Source organism: Rhincodon typus, chromosome 2 (assembly GCF_021869965.1).
Source record: "Rhincodon typus isolate 14 chromosome 2, sRhiTyp1.1, whole genome shotgun sequence".
Classification (NCBI taxonomy): domain Eukaryota; kingdom Metazoa; phylum Chordata; class Chondrichthyes; order Orectolobiformes; family Rhincodontidae; genus Rhincodon; species Rhincodon typus.
Genome location: NC_063333.1, coordinates 49,663,702 through 49,690,187, shown reverse-complemented (window position 1 = coordinate 49,690,187; position 26,486 = coordinate 49,663,702). Strand labels below are relative to the sequence as shown.

The window sequence follows — 26,486 nt, the reverse complement described above, 5'->3', positions numbered from 1 at the left end:
CTTATGGAAATATATAAGATTGTTAGAGGTTTCGACAGGGTAGAGGAGGTGGTTTCCCCTTGTGGGAGAGTTTTCTAAGACAAGAGACCATAATCTCAGAGCAAGTTATTGCTCATTTAAGCCAGAGATGCAGAGGAATTTTTTTTCTGCCAGACGGTAATGAATCTGTGGGACTTTTTACCACAGTGTGATGTTGAGATGGGTTTTTACATATATTTAAGGCATAGAAAGACCCAATTTATAATCATCAACGCAATCTGGGTTGTGGGAATAAAGTAGGAAAGTGGAATAGAGGGTTTTTAAATCAGTCTTGATCTCATTCAGCAACAGAATGGACCTGATGGGCTGAATGGCCTACTTCTACTTCCTACGTCTTATGGTCAGATACAAGTTTAGCCTGTTCAACTTTTCCTCATAAAACAATCCACCCGTTTAGGCACTAGGCTAGTAACCCTTTAAACTGCTTCCAACATAAGTATATAAGTTAGGAGACCAATACTATGCACAGTACTCCGGATGTGATCTCACCAAAACCCTGTGTGTCTGAAGGAATGACTTCCTACTTTTGTATTCAATTTGCCTTACAATAAATGATTACACTTTGTTAGCTTTCCTAATTCTCACACTCACCTTCTCAACCTCTTCCCCCTTGCCTGAGATCGGGTGATCCTCAGATTAAACCATCACAAGTCATCTCTCTCTAATGAGATGATCCAATAGGACTACAGCAACTTTATCTTTATTCAGATTACATGCTGTACCTTCAACCTAACCTTTTGCTATTCATGCACTTGGACATACAGATCACATTGCATCTCAGAACTCTGGAATATCTCACCATTTATATTATATGCTTGTTATTTATTATCCTGCCAAATGAACAACTTCACAATTTGCCACATTATTCTCCATTTGTCAGACCTTTGCCCTCTCACGTAACCTATCTACATGTCTTTGTAGAGATAACACAGTGTGGAGCTGGAGGAACACAGCGGGCCAGGCAGCATCAGAGGAACAGGGTTTCTGAAGAAAGGACTCGACCTGAACCGTCAGCTTTCCTGCACCTCTGATGCTGTCTGACCCGCTGTGTTCCTCCAGTTCCACACTGTGTTGTCTCTGACTCCAGCATCGGCAGTTCTCACGATCTCTATATGTCTTTGTAGTTTTCTCATGTTTTCTCATGACTTACCTTCCTACTTATGTTTGTGCCAGCGGTAAATGTAGCTACCAAACTTTCAGTCCTTAAGCAACATCTTCCAAGATGTTGGCGGCAAGGTCGGCAGCATTTGGCTCCCGAGCACCAGGTTCAGTCTCTCATGGCTCTTGCGGCGGGTTCTGCCACATCCACATGGCTTCATCTATGTCTTTCCAGTTCAGTAACCTTTTTTTTTGGTTGCCCTGGGGCCTCCTCCTGATGTCCGCCTGCAGGAGGCCGGGGCCCCGTGTATCTCCAACTCTACTCCATCTTAGGCGGTGGAATCAGAAGATGATCCAGGGACCTCATTGGCTGAGTTGGAGCTAGGATCTGTCAATCGATGGCCAACATTGGAGGAGGCTGTAGGACCCACGCAGCGTGACCGTCTCCAGTTTGATTTGATTTGTTTTAGTCACGTGTACCTAAGTACAGTGAAAAGCTTTGTTTGCGAGAAGTACTGGCAGGTCATAATAAGCAAGGACATACAGATCCTAGGCTGTTTAGACAGTGTGAGGCATATAGGTTACACTGCTCAGGAAGCGTGCGAAGCAAGATCAACATTATTTGAAGTTAGAGAGTCCATTCATCTGTCTAATAACAGCAGGGAAGAAACTGTTCCTGAACTTGTTGGTGCGTGTGTTCAAGCTTCTGTATCTTCTGCCTGATGGAAGAGGTTGTAGGACAGCACTACTGGGATGAGAGGGCTCTTATTGATGTTGGCCGTCTTTTCGTGGCAACGAGAAGTGTGAATGGAGTCCATGGATGGAAGGTTGGCTTCCGTGATGATCTGGGCTGTGCACACAACCTACTGTAGTTTCTTACCATCCTGGGCAGAGCAGTTGCTGTATCAGGCCATTACGCACCCAGGCAGTATGGTTTCTATGATGCATCTGTAAAAGTTGGTGAGTGTCCTTATGGACATGCCAAATTTCCTAAGCCGACTGAAGAAGAGGTATTATTGTGCATTCTTTACCATCACATCTATGTGGGAAGTCCAGGACAGGTTGTCTGTTGTCGTCACTCCGAGGAACTTGCCTCTCTCAACCCTTTCAATCTCCACTCCACTGACGTAGACGGGGGCGTGTTCTCCTCCTTTCTTTCTGAAGTCAAGGATCAGTTCTTTTGTTTTATTGAGATTGACAGAGACATTGTTATCATTGCACCATGACACCAAGCCCTCAATTTCCCTTCTGCATTCTGTCTCATCATTCTTTGATATCCGTTCTAGCATGGTGGTGTCATCAGCAAACTTGTAGTTGGCGTTCGGAGGTGAAGGCTACAAAAGCAAAGGCACCAGTTGCAGCAGAAAAAGGAGCACATTGCCAGGACCCCAATGATGTTGGATGATGGTGACAGGAGGAGCAGAGAGGGTGATGCCTACAGAGCGAGAGAGATTAACTTTTGAAGCTGTTTCAGTTTTAGTTAATATCAATTTAATATTAATTTATTCAGTATTTTACCATTCATGCAATTTATTCAGTAATTTACACTGTAATCCAAAATGGCAGCAGAACATGGGGACATTATCCACTTTTCACTGTACCTAGGTACAAATGACAATATTAAAAATCTAAATGATTTATAAAGTTATAAACAGTTGATGTCCCAGCAGTGATCCCTGTGTTTGCACCCGTTTCATCCTGACAACCAGAAAATGACCCCTTTATGACTATTCTGTTTCCTGTTAGCTTAGCAATTCTCTATCCTTGCCAAAATGATACCCCCTACAGGATAAGCTTTTATTTTCCAAAATAGCCTTTGATCTGGCACCTTATCAAATGCCTTTAGGAAATTTAATTACAGTACATGCACAAGTTCCTCTTTAGCTACGTTGCACTATTTCTTCAAACAACTCCAATAAGTTGGTTAAACGTGGTTTAAATTTCACAAAATAATATCGAATGCCTGATTGCTGTGAAGTTCACAAAGTGCTTCCTATGACATGTTTTAGTAGTAAGTTATAACATCTTCCCTATGATAGATGTTAAACCAGCAGTCCTGTAGTTGAGAGATAGTAGGAACTGCAGATGCTGGAGAATCTGAGATAACTACAGGACATTTCTGAAGAAGGGTCTAGGCCCGAAACGTCAGCCTTCCTGCTCCTCTGATGCTGCTTGGCCTGCTGTGTTCATCCAGCTCTACACCTTGTTATAACAAGACCAAGCAGCATCAGAGGAGCAGGAAAGCTGACGTTTCTGGCCTAGACCCTTCTTCAGAAATGTCCTGTAGTTTCTTTCTTTATCTCTCCCTTTTTGAATTGAAGGAGCTACACTTACTATTTTCCATTTTAATGGAACCCTCCCTGAATCTAACAAACTATCAAAATTTAAAACCAACACACCAAAGAAAACCCTAGGATCAAGTCTGCCAAGATCCGTCAGCCTGCAAGTCCAATAATTTACTCGGTACCACATCTCCAGTGATTACAATTTTTGAATTTCTCCTTTTCTTCTATTCCTTGATTTACAGCCGTTTCTAGCTTGTTTCTTGTAATGACGACTGATACAAAATACTTGTTCAGTTAATCATAAATCAACTTTCCTGAAGTTTTATACCTTGGTTTGTAAAAATCTTGCACTGTAAACTGATGCCTCCCACAAAATTTACCACACCCAGACTGAAACGATAACTGTGACAGTTTTATGTCAATTCTACTATCAACAGTTTAATTTTTAAGTGAAGAGTCAGTTAGACTTGAAATATTAGCTTGCTGTCTCTCCATGGATGCTACCTGACCCATTGTGATCTCCAGCATTCATTGTTTTCAGTCAATTTCTGAGCAGTTTTTAACCATGCTGGCAATCCTCAAGCGTTCCTATTTATATGCATGATGAAGGAACCTGAATTCATGCAAAGAACCGGGTAATTAAATGCTTTCGATGCACTGAAAGGAGAGTTTGCTTTCACATTCACATTTAATTAGCACAAAAGGGGAAAATTGGCATTCACAAACAGGCTACCAGCTTTAGATTAATTGTCCCTAGGCAGTCATAAACAAAGATGATGATTGTCCATGCATTAATTTCAAATGTTTAAGCTTTTGTCGTTACACCACAAAATAAATCGCATTTCGTTGACACTGTAAATTGATGTGTCAATCACTTTGTTGCTCACATGATAAAAATTCACAACGTAGTGCTGCTCTAGAGGTTGCTGGCAAATGATACTACATCATATTTTGGCCCGCTATTAATTTTCTAGTCTGCTGGATTTTTCCTAGACTGTTTTTTTTCAAGTAAACTGGTTAATGTGTGTGTGTATGACATTATTGCGAGTGCTTAGAATGCAAGTCTTACGTTTTGGCATCATTCAAGGAACTCTGGGTACGAGCAATGTCAGCAGATTTACTGCTCATCTCAAACTGTTGACCAGGAGCTGTTCCCAGTTGCCAACAATTACAATCTACATTTTACTGTGTATCAAAGTGTAGTGAAACAATTTCAGAAGGCGCACAATGTAGTTCAAGTGGCTACAGATCTGTTGAAGAAATAGGTTGGGTGTTTCTAAGCATGAAATTATATGATTGATTTTAAAAAAATCAACACATCAGTTTCATTAAAATTGTGAAGGCTTCCCATGGAATATATTTTGAATGAAACAGCTGACATTCCTTCTGTTCAGAGCAATAGTCTCAGGCATCAGATTTGGGGCATTCAGTCTTCCATGAATATTTTCCTAGCGGGTCTTGTCAGGATGATGATTATTCTTAGTGGATATCCTGAAGCTTATCTGTGTCTATTTAACACTCTTGTTGCATGAACTCAATCCTATTGTTCTGCTTCATGTTACTGTGAATAATCATCTTCCTGCTGCTCCCTTCAAGCTGAAAAATGGGTTGATTTTCTTTATCTCAAAAAGATTACAAGCTGTAAAAAACCCATGCAAATTTATTTTAAACCAGGACCTGACCAAGGTTGACCAGCATTCCCAAAATATGCAACAACCTAATTGAAAGGGCAAAATTATATTCTCTCTCAGTTTTGGGAAGGTACTGTAGTCTTCATATTCTATGGGGCAGAGCATACACTTTGACCAGAGGAAATGACAATAAGGGGCATATACAGGTCTTAAAAGGTCACCCCATAAAAATTAAAGGGGCGTATGGAATCCTGATTTTCATGAGGCCGAGAACAACATGATTCTGACTGTTCACTGTGGTGTCCCTGTCCCCACATGACAGAGACAACATCAATAGCAAACACAAAATGCTGAAGAAACTCAGCAGGTCTGGCAGCATCTGTGGAGAAAGAAGAGTTAACATTTCGAGTCCATATGACTCTTTATCAAAATAGAAAGGGGTTGGGGAATTTTTTTTATATACTTTTGATGCAGGCAGAGGAGGAGTAAAGGACAGAGACAAAAGAACTGCAGATGCTGGAATCCAAGGTAGACAAACAGGAGGCTGGAAGAACACAGCAAGCCAGGCAGCATCTGGTGGAAAGGAGCAGTCAATGGTTCAGGTATTACCCTTCTTCAGTCCTGCTCCAGATGCTGCCTGACTTGTTGTATTCTTCCAGCCTCCAGTTTGTCTACCGAGGGGGTAAAGGAAACTGATAGTGTAGAGGTCCAGATTGTTAATGGTGGTGAAAAAAAAATGTGAAATGGATGTAAATGGGTGAAAAGGAGACAATTGGTCCTCTCCACTGACAGCAAAGTAAAGGTCAGAGGCTATAAATCCTGTAACAAGTAACTTAAATCCTGACTCCCGAAAGCCTGCCCACCAGTGTATAAGTCAGGTGTGTAATGGAATAATCCACACTTGCCTAGATAAGTGCAACTCCAACAGCACCCAAGAATCATGACAGCCTTTAGGGCAAAGCAACCCATTTGATTGGTACCACATTCACAAACATTCACTCACTCCACCACTAATGATCTATGGCAGTAATGTGCACTGCAGAAATTCACTAAGGCTCCTTAGACAGCACGCTCCAAAACTATGACCACTACCATCAAGAAGGACAGAACAGCAAATACGTGGGAACGTTACCACCAGCAAGTTCCCCTCCAAGCCACTCAACATCCTGACTTGGAAATATATCACCATTCCTTCAGTGTCACTGGATCAAGATCCTGGTATTCCCTCCGTAAGGGCATTGAGGGTCTACCTACAGCAAGAGACAATGGTGGTTCAAGAAAGCAGCTCACCACCACCTTCTGAAGGGCAACGACGGATGGGCAATAAATGCTGGCCCAGCTGGTTATGCCTAGATCTCCATGAAATGATTTTTTAAAATGCTCAGTTTGCTTTCTGCCAGGACTACTTGGTTCTTGACTTTATCATAGCCTTTGATGACAGCGACTGCCTTTGCCATCACAACAGTTTTTGACAACGTGTGGTATTAGGAGCCCAAACATGATTGAAGTCAATGGGAATCATAGGGAGAGGGGGGTGACACTAAGGAAGATGGTTGTGATTGTTGGCCATCACTATTCTGAGTCTCAGGGTATCACTACAGGAGTTCCTCAGGGTCATGATCTGGGACCAACCATCTTTAGCTGTTTCATCAATACCCATCCCTTCATTTTAAGATCTGAAATGGGAATGTTGCAACAATTTGCATGACATTCAGTTACATTTGTAGATCTTCAGACACTGAGGAATTCATGTCCATATGTAGCAAGACATGTACGGCATCGAGTCTTGGACTACAAGTGGAAAGTAACATTCAGGCTGCATAAATGCCAAGCAATGGCTATCTCCAGCAAGACCTAATCTAACCATCTTCCCTGCACATGCCATGACATTGCCATTACTGAATCCATCACAACAACACCCTTGGGAATTACCATTGACCAGAGACAGAATTGGACCATCTGTATAAGTACTGTGGTGAAAAGACCAGATCAGAGACAGTAAATCCTGAGGTAAGTAACTCTCCTCTTCTATCTCCCCAAAGCCTGTCCGCCATCTATAAGGCACAAGTGAAACATGTGATAGAATACTCTCCACTTGATTGGATGAGTGCAGCTCTGCACAGTCCAGGATAAAACTATACACTTGACCAGCACCTCATTCACCAACTTAACTATTTACTCCCTTTAACACCAAAATGCATTGGCAGCAGTGTGGAGCATCTGCGAGATGCACAACAGCAACTCAGACAAGTTCCTTCGCCAGCACCTTCCAATCCTGTAATTTTTAGCACCTGGAAGGATAATGGTAACAGATACATGGGAACTGCATCACCTGCAAGTTCCCTTCCAAGCTATTACCCTGACTTGGAAGTATATCCACTGTCACTGGGTCTAAATCTTGGAAACCACTTGCTAACACTGCAAAATGTACCTACACCTGGTGGACTGTTACAATTCAAGAATACAGCTCACTTTCTTCTTCTGAACGGCAATTAGGATTGGGCAATAAATTGCCCGCACCTCATGAAAACATTAAAAAAGTTTGGATTGCCGAGGTGGGAGCCAGTGCAGCCCGGAGTATAAGAGCAAAATGCTGCAGAAGCTGGAGATAGTCATCAAGAGTCATACAGCATAGAAACAGGCCCTTTGGCCCACCATGTCTATGGTGACCAACAAACACCAAACTACATTAATCCCATTTACCTGCACTTCATCCATAGCCTATTATGATCCAGCATTTTATGTACTCATCCAGCTGCCTCATATATGTTGCAAAAGTACCTACCGCCACCACCCTCACAGGCCGCATGTTCCTTATTTCTACCACCCTCCGGGTGTGAAACTTTTTTTCTCAAATCTCCTTTCAACCACTTGCTCCTTACTTTAAACTTACGCCCTCTGGTCTGCCATGGGGAAAACATTCTCACAATTTACTCTGTCTATGCCTGTCATAATTCTGTAGACCTCCATTTGATCTATAATAAATAGATCTATAATAATAGATGTATATCTAGATAATAGATATATAATAAAAACAGTTAATGATAGTCAGCAGATCTGGAACATCTGTGGGGAGGGAAACAGAGTTAATGTTTTGTATCCAATGACTCTTCTTTGGAACTGAAGGGGGCTGGAAAAGGTGTTTTTTACGCTATTGATAAAGAAGAAGGAGGAACAAGTGGAACAGATGGCGAGGGTGCCCTGAGCAAAAGACAAAGGAAGTGATAATGGGAGTAAAGGAGAGTTCCATATGCAAAATAGGTATTAACAGTAGGTGTGAATATTCAAACATATGATGGAGTATGATGGATTGGGAAAGTGAATGACCCAATATAGTAGTAGCCCAAGACAATATAATGCAGCAACTCACAGGAGCGTTCCTGGTTCAGGCTCAACTTTGTGTGAACTACAGCTGAAACTGGACAGAATACATGCTTAGCATTATAGCAATGTCTCTTTTAAGAGACTCATTTTTGAAAATTGAAAATATACTCCATAAACAGGAAAAAGAAAGAGAGGAATTTTTGTGTCTGTTTTCATAGTAAAACCTCATTTACTTAGACGCCAGTGAAGTAGTAAGGGATTTAATGTCTGGATGTTGTTAGCATTACTTTTGTTATCACTTTCCACCCAACATTAGATCTCAAAACAACTTAAAAGAATTAACAGTGTTTTGTGTTCCATCATCTCGGACCCCATAATTCAATTGAAAAGAAAGCTAAAAATGTGCTGGAAATTCCCCGGTGACATAATGAACTAGTGAACTGGCATGCGGTGCTACAGATGACTGAACCTCGGTTATATGCCTGAAATTCCCCACAGCATGTTGGCAATACCATTCACTACATAGAAACAGATCTTAATGTCTTTTATCTTGAGAAATACAACATAAGAACTAAAAACAGTAGATGCTGCAAATGAACCACAAATCCCATCTGCATCTGAAAAGTAAAGAAATAGATGAACGTTTCATACATAGTTTCTACAGTGAATTATAAACTGGAAGATAAGCAACCCCAGGTTGCGCTAGGCAAGGATGTGCAGAGGAATGTCAGAAATGATTGGCATCGTGATTGTGGTAAGTGATCTGTTATTTTAATGTAATAGATGTTTATTGTTGGTTTGCCCCACAATGGTGACTGGTTCATGGTAAACCAATGTCGGACCAAGTACCTAAAGGAGGAATTAGGACTGTCATTCTCAAATATAAACGGTATATTGCCTTCTTCAGGCATAGTCAGAAGGTTCACAACAGCAGGTTATAGTCCAACAAATTATTTGAAATCACAAGCTTTCGTAGCACTGTTCCTTTGTCATGTGGCCATATTGGCCAAGGAACTAAAATGGCTAGTGATGCACCTCTGGCCTATCATTTTGGATCCTGGGTGGAGATTAATCTAATTATAAATGGCAAAGGCGTGGTGTAGCCCAGCTTTAGTACCAACACTCAAAAGTCTTTTTTAAACATTGTAATGACAAAATATGCCAGTGGATGTTCATCATTCATAGCTTTCAGGTAGCCAGTGATAGGAGAGTTTGGGTAGCCATCTGATAGAGTCACCTGGAAGGTTGAACCATTTTCATGGCTGAAGCAATTTGTGTTTTAATGGCAGGATGCATGTACTTCAACCGGTGACAAACAGAGAGCCCCTCATTGGAGGACAGGATTTCTACAGGAACTGTGTCCATTTAAAAAGAGTGAATGCAGGATCATTCAGCACAATACAAAGTTTACAAGACCTAGTTACCTTGGTTTTACAAAAGCAGTATGCGTCAAGTCAGAACATCTTAATTCCCTGAGGCAGTAGTGGAGATGGTTGTGAGCAGATAAGGGTAAACAGATAGGTTCTGCTTTAATCAGATACAGCAGGGGTGGTTAGTCAGGCATTGCAGATGACCTGGAGGGAGTAGTCCTCAATGAATGTCCACATTCTCACCTCACAATGTTGCCTCAGTGTCACAAATACTTCAATATCCTGGCCAACCAAAAAAGCAAAGGCAAGAATGTGGTTTGCTATGAGTCTTCAGGATGGAACCTTGTCATACTGCTTCTGCCCACACATCCACAGCACCCACCTAGCCCACACTCTTCAAACACAACAGCGATTTTACTAATGCCCCCTTTCCTTACAATTACAACATCAACTGATGCTGCAGTCCTCTAACGTAACAGAATCTGTCTTACTGTTTTACTGAGGTGCATAGTTCATTTCTCAGCTGAAAGTTGTTAACATATTTCACACTAGCAGCACTTTCTTGTATATGACCACCACCCGATCCTGTTCATGACTTGCTGCGTTTCCTTCACAGCATTCATACTATAGGAAGAAACATTAAACAACTGCACAACCCTTAACATCATCCATGTACTAACTTGCTCCCTCTCTTTCTACAGAGGAAGTTGATTTGCAATCTCCTGGGGAGGTTGGGGGGTGGAGAGTCCCTGGGAATGGTGATACTAGGAAGCCACGCTCAGCAGCATGCATGTTACTTTTTTCTTTCTCGGGGAATCACACAAACAGTCAGCATGGCAACTGGGTACTGCACGGTTCTATCAATCACCTCCTTGTGTCTAACCTGACTATCCCAAGCTGACCCTTGTTCATCTCCTCTTTTTCTCAGCTGTCTGAAAGCCAGCACCCTGCAGAGCATGATTCAAATGGGGACCATTCTCACAAAGCAACATTGGCACTCACCTAATCTCCCAAGAGCCAGCACAGAATCTGAGAGTACCCTCAGTGGGCTAGTTAGTGCATTAGAGGATCTGCAACTGGTGTTCTATAAAGCATGAGTGAACCATGAACTAGTGGAAAAGGTCAGCCTAGAATAAGACTCACTAGTGGGCAGCCTAGATACCTACCTTTGCTGTTGAGGACAAGGGCACGGAATCTTCCATAGAATAATACTTTCTGGTACATGCTATAATCTGGAGAGACATTATAGGGGGAAAAAATGAGGTCAGTCATTAACATAAAAGCTGGGAGTAAGTTACAGTTCTAAATATAAGAGGCTGCACAGATCTGAAGTGATTTCTCATAGAACAGCCTGGATATCTGCAGGTATGTGACTCTGGGCCTGCTAATGTTACAGACAGGCAAGGATGCCTGCAATTATCCTTCTGTTTGTGATCCCTTTTCAGATGTAACTACATTTCCCTGAAGTCTCCGAATTTTCTGCTGCTCCTCCTTTTCCTCCAGCTCGGGTGTAGCAACCAGGTTGACTGCCAGTGCTATGTACTCCCCTTAGCTGGCTCATTGAAGGATTTGAAGGAAAAGTATGCAGGAATACAGGAAGTTTCAAGGCACATATTTCTGGAGAAAATCAAGCCAGTTGAATTGCAAAAAGATTTCAAAGATCTGAGTGCTTGCAGATGGATGCCTGTTTTAAGTAGCTTTTCCAAATGTTATGGCTACGTTGCCTAGTAGTCCAGCAGGTCTCTGGTTACCAGTGCTTAAAAAAAAGATCTAGCACTGAATATAACGTTCATGTTTTGTCTGGAAAATGTTGATGGCATCCTAGTGATGGCGCATTGCTTCAGTTGAAATTGTTAAGCTAAGCTCCTGTCTGTGCTTCAGGAACTGAACTGGAATATGGCAGTGAGAGCAACATTGGTCCCTGACTGTCCCATTCACATCAAGTGGAGTGACATAGCATTGGTCAGTTGGTGACCTGAAAACCAACTGATCATAGAATGAAGAAACTGCCATGTTTAGATTTAAAGGGAGCTGTTCCTCGGTCTGAATCTGGAAGATCTGGATTACACGGTTCCAGCAAAAACCAGTGCGCACACCTGTATTCACCATCCATTGGTTTAAAGGCAAAGTCGCTAAACTGCTTGATTTTCCCGTATCACTGCCATGCGGGCTTGGGAAGATCCTGAAAAATCTTCCCTTAGTGTGTTAACTTTATCATTTTGTATTTAATTGCTTTGAAGATAAATACTACAGTTCAATATACAAAATCAAGAAAAGACTGTCAATTTGCCATTCTGCAAGCATTTTATCAGAGTCAATATTTTACATTGGCATCATACAACCACAAAAAGAAACATTCAAAATAAAATTGTAGACTGTTTAAGAAACATGAATGAGGCCAAGAAGTATTTCAAGTGGACTCACACAATCAATCAACAGCAAGACAGAGAATTTGGAATATATGCCTATAGTATATTGCAGTATATAATTACAGCTGTTGTATTTTATGGCAGTTCACTAATAATCACACTGACCTCGAAACAAATTGCCATTTGTAGAAAAATGGTAAATTTGACTCTGTAATAGTTTTTTACAGTTCTTGTTGTACTAAGGAGATAAGGTAGCAAGTATTCTGCAAAAACACTATTTTTAAATCAGAATTTTAACTAGCTTCTTGGAATGGTGCTATCAGTCATAAAACACACACATTAATCAAATTGTAAGCGACTGAGCTGCATCAGTCAATTACTACATTTGTAATTAAGTAACTAACTGAAACAGATTTAATTTAATAGTTAGAGTGAATAAGTATTCAGAGGCTTTAGAGCAGGCAACTGTTTCTAGTTTAATGTTGAAATATATGTACAACACCTCCTTTACTTCAATGTCTTTGGTTTTATTGTCATGGCTTAGTTGATATTTACTTTCCCAAAAACCTGATGAAACATGTTAATTTGAAAAAATTCAAACAATAAGGAAAAAAATCAAGGTTTTTTAAACAAAGTAAGCCATTCCAGTCACTGATGGAGGGCTGGAAGAGAGGTAACTTCAAGCAAGGTGTGAGGGCCATATGTCATCATCAGTACATTGTCTGCCAGCTTCTCTGCATGTGCTACATCCCTTTACATTACAGAGCTGCTGCAGATGGCAACAGCAAATCAGAGACAATGCTGTACAGTAAAAATTAATCCCTCTCATTGTTTGAGGTAGTTGCCTGGATATGTCTCATAGCAAAGAGTTGCTGATAACAATTGAATGGCTGTCCCCATCAATAATTACATAGGCTTGATCAGGCTATTTCCAGCCACTGATCAATGGAAATGTTACCAGATGCAATCTGCAGCACAGACTGGGCCATTCATCAGCAAAAGTATTAGGCACAAACAGTGATCACTTAAATAATCCGTAATTTAAAAATTAATCATTCAATGATCATCAATCCTCTGTGACCAACCAATATCACATGTCAGACAACACATATCATGAACACAATCTTTCTAAATAATCTTCACAGCTGTAATCACTTCTAATGTTTCAAACACAACAAAAGTATCACAACTACCCAGTAACCCGCAACCTGCCATCCTAACTGGGATATCATGGCTTCAGTGGATATCGTGGCATGGGAGGGATGAAGGATAACAATAGAGAATCTAATGCCATGAGGGTAACAGATCATTGTGTGACAGAATCAGGCTACAGGGAGAATCATGGAGTTAGATTAAGCACCAAGGAGGAAGCACTTCTGCTCTTCCTGGCCCATTAACAATGCTAGAAATTCACTTATCTCTTCCTTCCAGCATTCCCTGACCCAGCCCTTAGATGCAGATTTTCCCAAGACTTAGGAACCCAGCCAACCAGTGTTTAACCAAAAATGAAGAAGGGAATCTGAAGTAGGTAGCCTCATTAAAATAAGCCAGCAGGCTCCCGGGAGTTGGTTGGTTTCCTGCCCCAATCTCACCTGTTCAAAGCAGATGTATGAGTTCAAGATGGATTGAGTATTTCTATGAGGTTTTTAGCATCCTTACATTCCACAAAACCAGAACCCATTCATTTTGAGGTTAAAAGTTTCTCTCTCTGAGTTGGAACATCCTCATATCAGCAAGGCAAAGAAAACTGAAAAAAGTTATTGAGGCAATTAAAATTTACAAATATCAGCTTTTTCCAGTAGTTCCTGTTGCTGAGTCACCAAGTTGAAATGGAAAGACAACATGGGAGTATAGGCCATTTATCCTTTCAGAATAGTCCACCATTCAGTGAGATTGCAATTGATCTCAAGACCATCTAAACACCATGATTCTGCATCCCTGCCAGTATCTTTCATACATCCAGAGGCCATCTTGCTGATTGCTTTATGGTTCATTCTGAGCAAGAGGACAGGAGACTGGGAGGGGAGATAGCACAAGTCAGTTCACAATAGCTAATGACTGACCGTTGTGCAGTAGTACTAGGAGAAGAACTTACCTTTATGTGAAGCTGAGGAAGCTAACAGATTCATTTATCTGTTTGATGCACACCTTTACTAGTTTAGCTGTTTCACATTCCTATGTGAAGCAGACTAGACATCAGCTAAACTCACCACCAATCTTTCTTTGGAAAAGTCCAAAAACAGGCATTAAAGAAAATAGGGTAAAGCTTGAAATGATATCATCCAACTGTGCAGCTTTCCCTCAGTTTTACACTGAAGTATCAATGTAACTTATATGCTCAGAACTCAAGTTAAACCTTTCAGAGTAAGAATACAACCACGGAGCCAAGACAATGTGTTAAACCCCTACAGTCATTCGTAAAACATCTTCCTTATTTGACCAGCATCCATTTTGCTAAAATCCATGTTAAAACACCTTGGGACTTTGCATTTACATATCACCTTTAACTAAAACAGTGGGGTATTTACAACAATTTTCTCTGACACGTTCATGATTCCAGGTTATTCTCTATAAAATATATATTACCATTGCTGATATTAGTTGACAAATACTTAATGAGCTCATACAATATTCTTTTTGCTGCTATTTAAGCAGAGACATAAACGATTTAATGTTATTGGAATTAAACAGATTAGTATGAGAATCCAGTCATAGGCAAAGAAATGTCATTCATCCAACAACATTTTTTTCAAAATAAATGTTATTGATGATGTCAACTTTATGAAATACTACAAACAGCTTGTCTGCCAGACGTTTTCTGGTTATTTTGTATCAGTTCAGTCGAAAAAGTTATGGTTTCCAGCCCATTTCCAGAGCCTGAGCACACAATCTGGGCTAACAGTGAATGATTATTACATTCTTGGGTTGTGTCATCTTGAAGACAAGGCCCCATCTGCTCTCTCCTTGATGGAGGAAGAGCAAGAAAGTTGCCTTGTCCAATATTTAACCCTCAGTCAATATGACTGAAAAAAGATGAACTAGTCATTCATCTCACTGCATTGAGAAAATTTGTTGTTACTTTGTCTACAAAGTAAGTGAGTATGTTTCAAAAATAAATCATGGCTTTAGGGAACTTTTGGTTATCCTGAGGAAAGGAAAGATGCCACATAAACAAAATTTGCTCCCCAGACAGAGCTCAAAAATTGCACTTCAAATAGTGCTGATTAACAATGCTCTTGTACTGAAGTTGTTCTTTTATCTCTATGAAGCACCTTATAGCATCATCACGTTCCCTTTCATTTTCGCTATCATGTTTGGTGACTGTGGGCATGGACTAATTATGGCAATAATGGCTGCAGGGATGATCTTGTATGAAAGACACCACAAAAACATAGAGATGAATAATGAGGTAAGTATTTTCTTTCACTAAGTAATCATCCTAACAGATGATAAAACAGAAATCTCCCCAACAGCCCTATCATACTGTAATATGAAACTAGAACCTAAACAGTTTGGATTTTCAATTTGTAATTAATTTTAGTTTCACAGTTCTCAAATGGTTAATTGATGAACACTTTTAAATGTTGACTAAAGTGATCCAAAATATATTTCAATACAATGTGTTTATTTGGCCCCTCAAGAACTGGAATGGTCCATCAACAAGCACCAGTTGGCAGGTTACAAAGTGTAGTTTTCCTTATGAAACTCAAGCATGGTCACTTGCACGCACATCCATGTTAGCATTAAAAACTGCTGCAGTGTCTGCAACTAACAAGTGGTGCTCAAGCCCTCATAAAGGACCTTAACACTGAAAAGCAAAGACTGGGTCAAAACAAAATTATCTCCTCACTAAAGCTCTGCATTATCATTATGACAGACTGACTATGTTAAAGTGTTTGCCTGGAATATTTATGCCCATGGAACCACAATCATATTTCAAACGTTGACACTTTTAAATGAACGTAACAGGCAAAGCTCCTGTACATAATACCAATGTTGTCAGTCTGAATTGATTGCAAAAGAGCCAGTTGCAATCAGTCCCCCAAATAGCTGTATTATTACCCACTGGATTAGCCAGCAAATTGATTTACTGGCGCTACTCAGTTCCTGCTGCGTGCTAGATAACAGAAATTTTAATGTAATTAATAAGAATACTATTTAAGTTACTTTGGCAATATGAACAATATTTTAAAACCCATTTTTATAAAATATTAAATGTAACTAATCTAGTAACATTTATAATGCACTGAATCTTTTCATTACTTGGAGCACATTAATTAGATTTAAATAATTTTTATTTTGTTTAGATTCTGACCATTTTGTGTCACGGTCGTTACATTATTCTGTTAATGGGACTCTTTTCAATCTATACTGGTCTCATTTACAATGACTGCTTCTCCAAAACGTTCAACCTCTTTGGATCAGCCTGGAATGTCACAGCTATGTTCCAGCCAAATGGACCTTGGAGGTATGTTTGGTATATGATAATGCCCTTGGGCTGCGTAAGGGCTCTTGTATAGTAATATGAAACCTACTCAGATCAACAATGATTTTTCTTCTACTATGTCAATCAGATTTTCCTATTACCAGGCTCACAAGGTTAGGTTATCAGTTTGTTTTTGTCTACGGTTCAGCCTCATAAAACCATTCCCACAAGGACACATACATCCTCTGCACCATCTACGAGAAAATGTTCTGTTAAACAATAAGATAACACAATGGATCAAGATCTTTAGGTCAGCCACTGAAATATTGCACCACAATGCTAAAAATACATGAGGACAACTGATCCTGAAAATAATCCAATCTATTCTCAGGGGAGCCAATCATTGGGGAATCACCCCAGTAAATTGAATGGACCAGGAAATCTCCTGCTGGATTGCCACCCACACCCCCTATTCCCTTGACTGATGAATTAGTTCTTGTCCATGTTGAACATGGAGGATGCACTGAGGGTTGTAAAGGCACAGAATATACTCTGCGTGCAGGGCTTCAGTGTCTATCATGAACAGTAGCTCAGTAACACTATAACTGACTGAACTGGTCAAGTCCTAAAGACATAGCTGCTACACTGGGTCTGTAGTAGGTACTGAGGGAACCAATAAGAGGCACTTAAACTTGTCATCACCAACCTACTTGTCATCACCAACCTACTTGTCACAGAAAAAGCTGTCCATGTTAGTATTAGAAGGTGTGACCGCAGCATTGTCCTTGTGGAGACAAAGTCTTGTCTTCACATTTAAGATACCCTCCATTGTGTTATTGGCACTGCCACTGTGGCAAATGGGATGGATTTCAAACAGCTGTAGAAACTCAAGTGGGGACACCCATAAAGTAGTGTAGGCCATCTGCAGAAGCATAATTGTATTCAACCACAGTCTTATGGCCCAGCATTTCCTCCAGTCTACTATCACCACTGAACCAGGGAATCAACCTTGTTTAATGATTACTGCAGGAAGGCATTCCAGGAGTAGTATCAGGCATATGTAAAAATGAGATACCAACCTGGTAAGGCTACAACACAGGATTACTTGCATGTTAAACAATGGAAGCAGCTTGCAGTAGACAGGACCAAGTGATTGTAAAACCAGCAATCAGATCTGAGCTCTGCAGTCCTCGTACATCTGGTTATGAATGGTAGCAGACAGTTAAACAATTTACTGTAGGAGATGCCAGATGCCAGCCTTTAGCCAATTCAATTCAGTCCACATGATATTAAGAAATGGCTGAAGGCATTGAATACTGCAAAGCATTGGGCCTTGACAACATTCTGATGATAGAGCAGAGTCATCTAGCATATCTACTGACCTCATTACATCCTTGTTCCAAATATGGACAAAAAAGAGCAGAACTGGAGAAGGGAAGTGAGGGTGACTCCCCAGGACAGCAAGTAAACACTTGACTTAGTGTGGCATTAAGGATCCCAAGCAAAATTGGTGTCAATGGGAATCAGGAGAAAAACACTTCGTCAGTTGGAGTCATACATACTACAAAGGAAAATGGCTGAGGTTGTTCAAACTCAGTCGTTTCAGCTCCCAGGCATCACTGTAGGAGTTCCTCAGAGTAGTTTCCTAGGTCCAACCATCTTCAGCTGTTTTATTAATGCCCTTCCTTTCAGAAGTGGAAATGGTCACTGATGATTGAACAATGATCAGCGCTATTCACAACTCCTCAGATAATGAAGCAGTCGATGCCTTAATGCAGTAAGACCCGGACAATTTCTAGGCTTGGGCTGATAAGTGGCGTGTAACATTCACATCACACAAGTGCCAAGCAATTACCAGTTCCATTAAGAGAGAAGTTAACCACCTCCCCTTGACATTCAATGAAATCACTATTGCTGAATTCCTCACTCTCTGTGGGTTACTATTGACAAGAAACTGAACTGGACCAGTCATATAAATACTGCGACTGTAAGAGCAGCTCAGAGGCTAGGAATTCTGCAGCAAGTAACAAATCCTGACTCCTCAAACACTGGGCTCTAAGACTCCACTTACAACTGGGCACAGGTCAGGAGTGCAATAGAATAGTATACACTTCCCTCAAAAGGTGCAGGTCCAGCAATTCAGTTCCTCCGACAGCAGAGGTAGTAGTGTGTACCATCTACAAGATGTACTGCAACAACTCAGAAAGGTCCCTTAGTCAGCACCTTCCATGAGCTCATGGAAACACTAGCACCTTTTCCAAGCCAATCACAGTCCTGATTTAGAATTCTGAATCCTGAATTAGTCATGGGTCAAAATCCTGGAATTCCTTCCCTCCTGCATGGACTGCAGTGGTTCAAGAAGACAGATCACCACCACCTTCTCAAAGTAATTAGCTCTCTGCAGTGAATACTGTCTCGTCAAAGATGCCCACATCCTGAAAATGTATTTTTAAAAATCAATAAGATGATAGTTGTTTCTTAACTCCATCCACCTGCCTTGATTTGAAACTCTATCCCAACAAAAAATTATCAATGTCAGTTTTGAAAGTTGTAATGGACCTAGAATGAACATTTCATGAGGAAAAATTTTCCAAATTTCCACTAGTCTTTGTATAAAGAAGTGTTTGCTTGAATGGCCTGGCTCTCATTTGAAGATTATGATCGTTTCTTTGAGATTCTGCCATCAGAGAAGATAGTTTTTCTCTATCTCATCTACTAAATCCTTTAATCATCTTAGACCATATTACCCACACCCCCAATGTACAATTTCAAGGGAACACGCTGGGTTTTGATACTGTCATACAATGGGAAAATGCTAATGAATTTCTAGTTTGTCTACCCATTAGAGTGCCTCCTATGGTGCCACGTTGAGAAATTAGATTCCTCCCACAATAAAATTATACTGGACAGTTTGATATGACGTGTTTCAATTGGCTACAATTACACTTCAGACCATCCCACATCTTGCACCTACAGACCTGGTGGCTAGATTAGATTGATCACTATTTACAATCATCCAGAGAGGTCAAAGCCAGGCGCCTCTGATTTTGGATCAGCAATGAGGTTTGGTTCTTAGTGCTGAATCCATTTTCATGTGGGTTGATTCAATCTTTATGCTACTCTTTCCCAGGATAACTGGTACTATTTTAAAGACTTTCTTAGTGTTTTGTTTTCAGTCTGAAAAAGTCGGTGAATCATGTCTTCTTCCATTTTCCAGAGAATGATGATATCATGTCAAATGGCAGGCAGGATATTGCAGGACGGAACCAAGAGTGGACTTTGGTGTCCTTATGGTGAAATTTTGCTGCATATCCACAGCACGTATGAGGTGACTGCAAGACTATAAGGCAGAGCAGTATTCTGCAGCAGACTAGGGCCTCTGTTACTTTGCCAAAGTGCTCTAGCTATTGCACTCCAGTAATTGCCAGCCATATTCACCCTGGTATTTAAATTAGGTCAGTACTGATGAAATGAGGTTGGTAGGTGACAGTCCTCTCCAGTGTGACGCCTGGATAGTTTGGGTGGGCAACAAAGGGAAATTGCCATCCACAAAAGGAAGTATTGACTTTCCTGGAGATTACATTATTCAGAATGTCCATGTGCAGTTTTCCGTGGACTGTAAGAGAGCTATCAGGTCTGGAAGTAAGATTTCATGTGTTCACCTTGCTTCCTATAGCTTTGATGTTGCATCAGCAGTGCTAGATTTTTTTTTTAAGGTACCAAACAAACAAAACACATTTTTCACAATGAAATCATCAATTTCCAATGGTCCTAACAAAAATGTGACCTGAGGTATAAGCGATTTTCAATCTAAAGTATTTCAAAGCCAGCTGACTCACACTTAAAATGCAAACAACTTTCTGCTAACCTCACAATTTATTTTGTTTCTGGAAGGAAAGGAGAGAGACAAGAGTAGAGACTATTTTCTCCGTGACCTGCCTTAAGTTCCTGACATCAGAGGCTCTGACTAATAAGTTGTCAATTTACAAGCAATCTTTGTTGGGTCAATTTTAGAACAGTAACATTTTGCATTGTTTGATTATTGCAGGAAAAAAACTGGCTATTAAGCTGATTATAAGACCATCCCTCAGCTTTGTTGATAGCATATTTGATCTGTTAAATTCTGGCCATTTCAACTTCTTGTGATCCTTCCACTATTTCAGTTACAGAAATGTACATAAGCAGCAGTTGTGAGAAGTGACTCCCTCTTGAGGTAGTTAAATGCCACTTCAGGTTACCATGGCAATTAGTCTGATTTTACTTCTGTTAGTTTAACACTACGATAATCAATTGAATTTAACAATATTGAAACATAATAAGATAAAAACACAGTTCAGACAACAGGTGAAGATAAACAAATTGTTGAATTTGTCTCTTTATATACAAAGTTTTTAAACAGATACGTGGATCAAATACATCTGTCTTTACATTCACGGATCTTTCAGTTACAATTACTATTCTGAAGATTTCTTGTGTAGACTTTTGTAAAATGCAAATGTGAAAATATAACAGTGAAAATAAGTTTTATTATTCATTCATGGGTAAGGTCAATAAGGACTAGAATTTATTGTCCATCTCTAATTTCCTTACAGTAGGTAGTGGTAAGCCATTCTTTGAGATATTGCAGTCTGTATGATGATGGTACTCCCACAGTCACATTTCCATTTTGTTATAATGGAAAGACAAATTAGGCCATTTCAAATGACAGTTAAGAGTCAACCAGATTGCTATGGGTCTGAAGTCACTTGTAGGCCTGACCAGGTTTGGACAGCAGATTTTCTGCCCTTAAGCAGTGAAGCAAATAGGTATTTATGAAGGTCTCAGTTTCATGAATAATATTAACTGTTTATTTCAGATAAATTGAATTTCATATCCCCTGGTTGCTTTACTGGAATTTGTATATTGCCTCTGAATCAGTTATCCACGCCTCTGGATAAATAGTCCTGTAGCATAACTATGATCCATCCGCATCCTTTGTTAATATACCTTTCAACATGATCATTTTGATATCATTATCAAACGATTTTGAAGAAATTCATTACTACTTATTTTTTTTCAGTAATGAAACTTTACAGAATTCATCTGTACTCCAATTGAATCCTGCAGTGCTTGGAGTGTTTTCAGGAAAACCCTATCCATTTGGCATCGACCCAGTAAGTAGCTTTAAGATTCTGAAATTTCCAATATTTAGCCCTTTTTATAAAATCTTTCTAGAGCATTCTATTCTAACATTCCTACTTTGATCTCTGAATTGTCCTCTCTTATTTTTCCCGAGATGTGTGCACTGAGGACATTGTTTGCTCAGGAGTACAATATCTCATGGAGGTAGTGTCTCTGAAAAATGGGAATGCATGGTCACCTTCTACTAACTCCACTTTCCTCTCTCCACAGATGCCTGGCCTGCTTACTGTTGCCAACATTTCACTTTCATTACCTAATCATTAACATTCCTGCAGAGTCTTTTAAAACCTAACTTTGGTGTCACCTAAATAGCCCCACTTTAGTTACTTTACTTGTTTTGTCCTGCAATTTCGACCCAAGTTCACAAATCTGCAACTCCATTTTATAAATATTTGATTATCTTTTCATTATTATTCATGGTCTAGAATCTAATGATGTTCTCAATTTTGGTGTTAAGCTTCATTTTTGTTTATTCTCAGATATGGAACATTGCTGTAAATAAGCTAACATTCATGAATTCCTACAAGATGAAAATGTCAGTCATTCTGGGGGTCTTTCACATGCTTTTCGGAGTCACACTAAGTTTATTGAATCACATGTGAGTATACAGCCCTGGCTACAACATGTAAAAGCGGACAGAAAATGAAGGGTTGCTTAAGAATATCATGCCTCATATTGATTGTCTAATCATTCTATTGCATTTAAAAATAATTCAAATGTCAACTTTTCAGTGTTTCTTGCTTTTTGTTAAAAGTATTGAAGCTCATTCAAATGGAAAGAGATTTTGTTTCATTTAATTAGCCCTTTCAAATTCAAATCTATTTACCTTGGTGTAAATCTTTCTAAATTGAAATTGGAATTCTGTAAGAGTTAAAAGTCTTAATAGAGACACTGGTGAAAACTGGTGACAAGATTATAGTGAAAATATTGAAGTAGAATTCTCCCAATTTTCTGCTGTTACTTTGGCGTGAAATCAGTGGAATGCCATCCATAAATGTCCATGGTACCAAGAATCCTATTGATCTTCCAAAGTTGCAACAAGAAATCTGAAGGACCCTCCACTGAAATTCAACCCCAACTCACATGTCTCAGTCTATAAACATCTTCAAATTTAAAAAAGATTACAGATAGCTGAAGATTATGATGAAAACCAAATGGAAAAAATACTGAAGCATTTTCTGCTCAGAATACTTACTTTTGAAAGGGGATATTCTGAACTGCACAAAAGCTACAAACATTCTTTTCATCTTTCAGGCCTCAATCTGAATCAGTGACAGCCTAGGCAAAAAAAAATCACCACACCCTGATGTTGAGCAAATTCCTAAGGAAATGAGTTAGGGCAGTCCTAATATTGATTAGTGTATCAAAATTGACCGTAGGTTGTTAGTCTAACTTAACTAGATGTCAGAATTCAAAAATAAAATGTTTTGCATTGGTACAGGCCACAGAGATGTTATTCTAAGAGTTAAGTATTTCACTTTCCAGCATTGACCTCTTTTACCTTGGTCAACACACAATTTCTCCGACGAAAAATATGCTTATTGCATACTTGCGGTGCATGGTTTCCACCTAGTGTTGTTAAACTGGATTTTTCAAAAGTTCCTTTTACTTACCTGTCATTCCAATTGAAGGACACAAGCGTCACATGCTTTGTCTGCTTAATCACAGTTTGAGTATAATTAATTGCTTTAATCCATGTGCTATTGTTTCCACCCAGCATTAACTATGTTAAACATTTATTTTACATACAAATATTAATTGAATATATTCAACATGCCTAGTGGTTTTTGCATTATGTAAACAGCGGTAGCACAGAGCCCTCAGAATTATCAGTTACATTACTACTAAAAAACCTTTATTCTATCTATGAATTCTATCTTCATCATGATTTGTATGAAGTGGAGTCTCCACTCACCCAATGAAAGATAAATGTCAGTGACAACGGAACCATGGGAAGGGAATTCCTCTGCCAGGAATTCTGAACTGCTAATCCATGACACAGGATTTTCATCCCAGGGTAATTAGTACAGCTTCCACAGTGCAGATGAAAGAAACAAGAAGATTATGTCATACATTATATTTGCAGCTGATAGAAATGAGAATAGATAATTAGTCAGAGCACATACTACAGTATCAGAAATAAAATGAGGACATAATGGAATAATGAGAGAATTAGCTTTTTTTACATTCTGTGTGGGAGAAGTGCTAGACGAGAATGCCAACATTTGGGCTGAATTTTCAACAGCTTTACCTGATTTCAACTGTTCACAGCATTAGTACCTGACACAATTCTCAAGAAGCTGGCAATTAATGGGCCATATTGCATGTTCTTTAGCCAAATAAGAATGATGGGCACACTTCCAAGAATGGAGGGACAACAAGTGGTTGATTGATCTAATTTCCTTTGTAAAGTTATTTAATCTGATTCTGATGTGGTCTTCCAACACTGAAAGATCAGCAAGGGATTAGAGTGACTTATCTTTGACATCGAGGCCACATTTGACCAAGTGTTACATCAAGGAGCCCGAAAAAAACTGCAGTCAATGGGAATCAGAGGGAAAAGTCTCCGCTGGTTGGAGTCTCACCTGGCATAAAGGAAAACTTGTGATTGTTGGAGGGCAGTCATCTCAGTTCCAGGACATCTCTGCATGAGTTCTTCAAGATACTGTCCTAAGCCCAACTACCTTCAGTTGCTTCATCCATTCACCACAAGGTCAGAAGTGAGAATGTTTGCTGTGATTGCACAATGTTCATCACTATTTGCAACTCCTCGGATCCTGAAGCAGTCCATGCCTAAATGTAGAAAAACTGGATAATATACTGGCTTTGGCTGAAAAGTGGCAAGTAAAATTTGTTCCACAGAAATGCCAGGCAATGGCTTTCATCAACCAGAAATAATCAAACCCTCATCCTTTCATATTCGCGCACAGTACCATCACTGATTTCTCCACTGTCAAATAATCTTGGACCAGAAATTCAACTGGACCGACCATATAAATACAATGACTATAAAAGTAGGTCAAAGGCTAGGAATCCTGCAGCAAGTAGCTCACTTTCTGCCTTCCCAAAGACTGCCCACCAACTACAAGGCACAAGTCAGGGGTATGATGAAATACTTGCCACTTAATTGGATGAGTGCAACTCAAACAATAATCAAGAAGCTTGACACAATCCAGGACAAAGCAGCCCTCTTGACTGGCAACACATCCATGAACATCCATTCTCTCTACCACCCAAACTCAGCAGCTGAAGTGTTTACAATCTTCAACATGCACTGCAGAAATTCACCAAAAGATCCTTAGACATCACCTTCCAAACCCACAACCACTTCCATCTAGAAAGACAAGGGCAGCAGATACATGGGGACATTACCACTTTCAAATTCCTCTCTAAGTCATTCATCATCCTTACTTGGAATTATACCTTCGGTGTTGCTGAATCAAAATCCTAGAACTTCCTACCTAATGGCATTGTAGGTTTACCTACAGCACATTGACTGCATTGGTTCAAGAAGACACCTCACCACTACCTTCTCAAGGGCAGCTATGGATGGGCAATAAATGCTGGCCTAGCCTCTGATGTCTATATCTCATGAACAGCTTTTTTAAAAAAAAGAATCACCAGAGAATTGTGGAGGGCATTAAATTTCAAGATGGAGTACCAATACTTTGGTTTGTTTTTTTTTAAATTCACTCAGAGGATGTAGCTGGCTGGCCAGAATTTATTGCCCATCCCTAGTTGCCTTTGAGAGGCCACCTCCATTATCAAATGGGCTTCAGCCTTAGCAAGAGGGGCTGCTATAATGTCAAATTGCCTACAACCTGCCTCTTGTCTCACCTCCTCAGCTCAATAAAATTCTTGTCCATGGTGGTTGTATTTGATACATAGATTTTGTGGGACTTATGATTTGTGAAAAGGAAAAAAAAATGTTTGGTTTGGTGGCAGAAAGCAAGTTACTTGGAATTTCAACTGATGTCCATGCAGACAGACAGGGAAGAACACCAGCAAAAGTAAAATAAGGTTTTTTTTATAGGAACATAAGGGAACAATGTCTTTGTAAAATTGAAAGATACCACATTTTCTTCAACCCGCTGAAGGTCATGGAGAGGATCAAGATGTAATGGTTCAGTTATTTTACAGAGCACATTAGGGGTAGTGAAAGCCTATTATCATTAGAACCATAAAATTAAGTTATCAGCAAAAGAACACAGTTGAATGATAATGGTGCAGGGTCATTGATCATGGAACCTGGGTGAGGTTACAGAAAAAGAACTAGAGAATAAGCTACCATCCACAGCATAATTGTGATTAGAGAAAATAGTCGGATAACCATGTTAAGAGGCTTTGAAAATGGCTTTGGTGGGGAACCAAACAATAGCAATTTTTTTTTGTTCTAGACGAGGACGGATGATTCAATGTGTTCATTAGCATTAGAGATACAGAAAATGGTTAGTAATTATCACCACTGGAATAGTCATCATGGAACCATACTGCTTTTTGTTAATTATGAATTGACCTAGAATTTTCACAATGATGAGTCATTTGAGAATTAATAGTGGGTTACAAAAACCTGGATTTCTTCAGGGATCACATCTGCTTCCAGAGTTGATTCAACTGGAGTTTCCAGGATTGGAAAATTACCTAATCAGCATGATACAGAAGCAAGTACCATTACTGTTATATATCTAGTGTCTATCCACCCAATCCCCTTAGAAAGTTTTGCATTTACTAGCCAATTTGGAGGAAAACTGGATTCCTTTGCA

At 39.7% G+C, this 26,486-nt stretch overlaps 1 protein-coding gene across 1 annotated transcript in view; it reads left to right on the top strand.

The window, feature by feature from the left end:
- The window catches only part of LOC109921901 (V-type proton ATPase 116 kDa subunit a 1-like), a 104,079-nt gene that overhangs the window by 51,948 nt on the left and 25,645 nt on the right, over positions 1 to 26,486 (top strand). The window contains exons 11-14 of the mRNA XM_048609900.1: positions 15,386 to 15,525; positions 16,424 to 16,584; positions 21,602 to 21,695; positions 22,203 to 22,321. Of these exons, the coding sequence (XP_048465857.1) occupies positions 15,386 to 15,525; positions 16,424 to 16,584; positions 21,602 to 21,695; positions 22,203 to 22,321 (514 nt within the window). The remainder of the gene's footprint in view (positions 1 to 15,385; positions 15,526 to 16,423; positions 16,585 to 21,601; positions 21,696 to 22,202; positions 22,322 to 26,486) is intronic.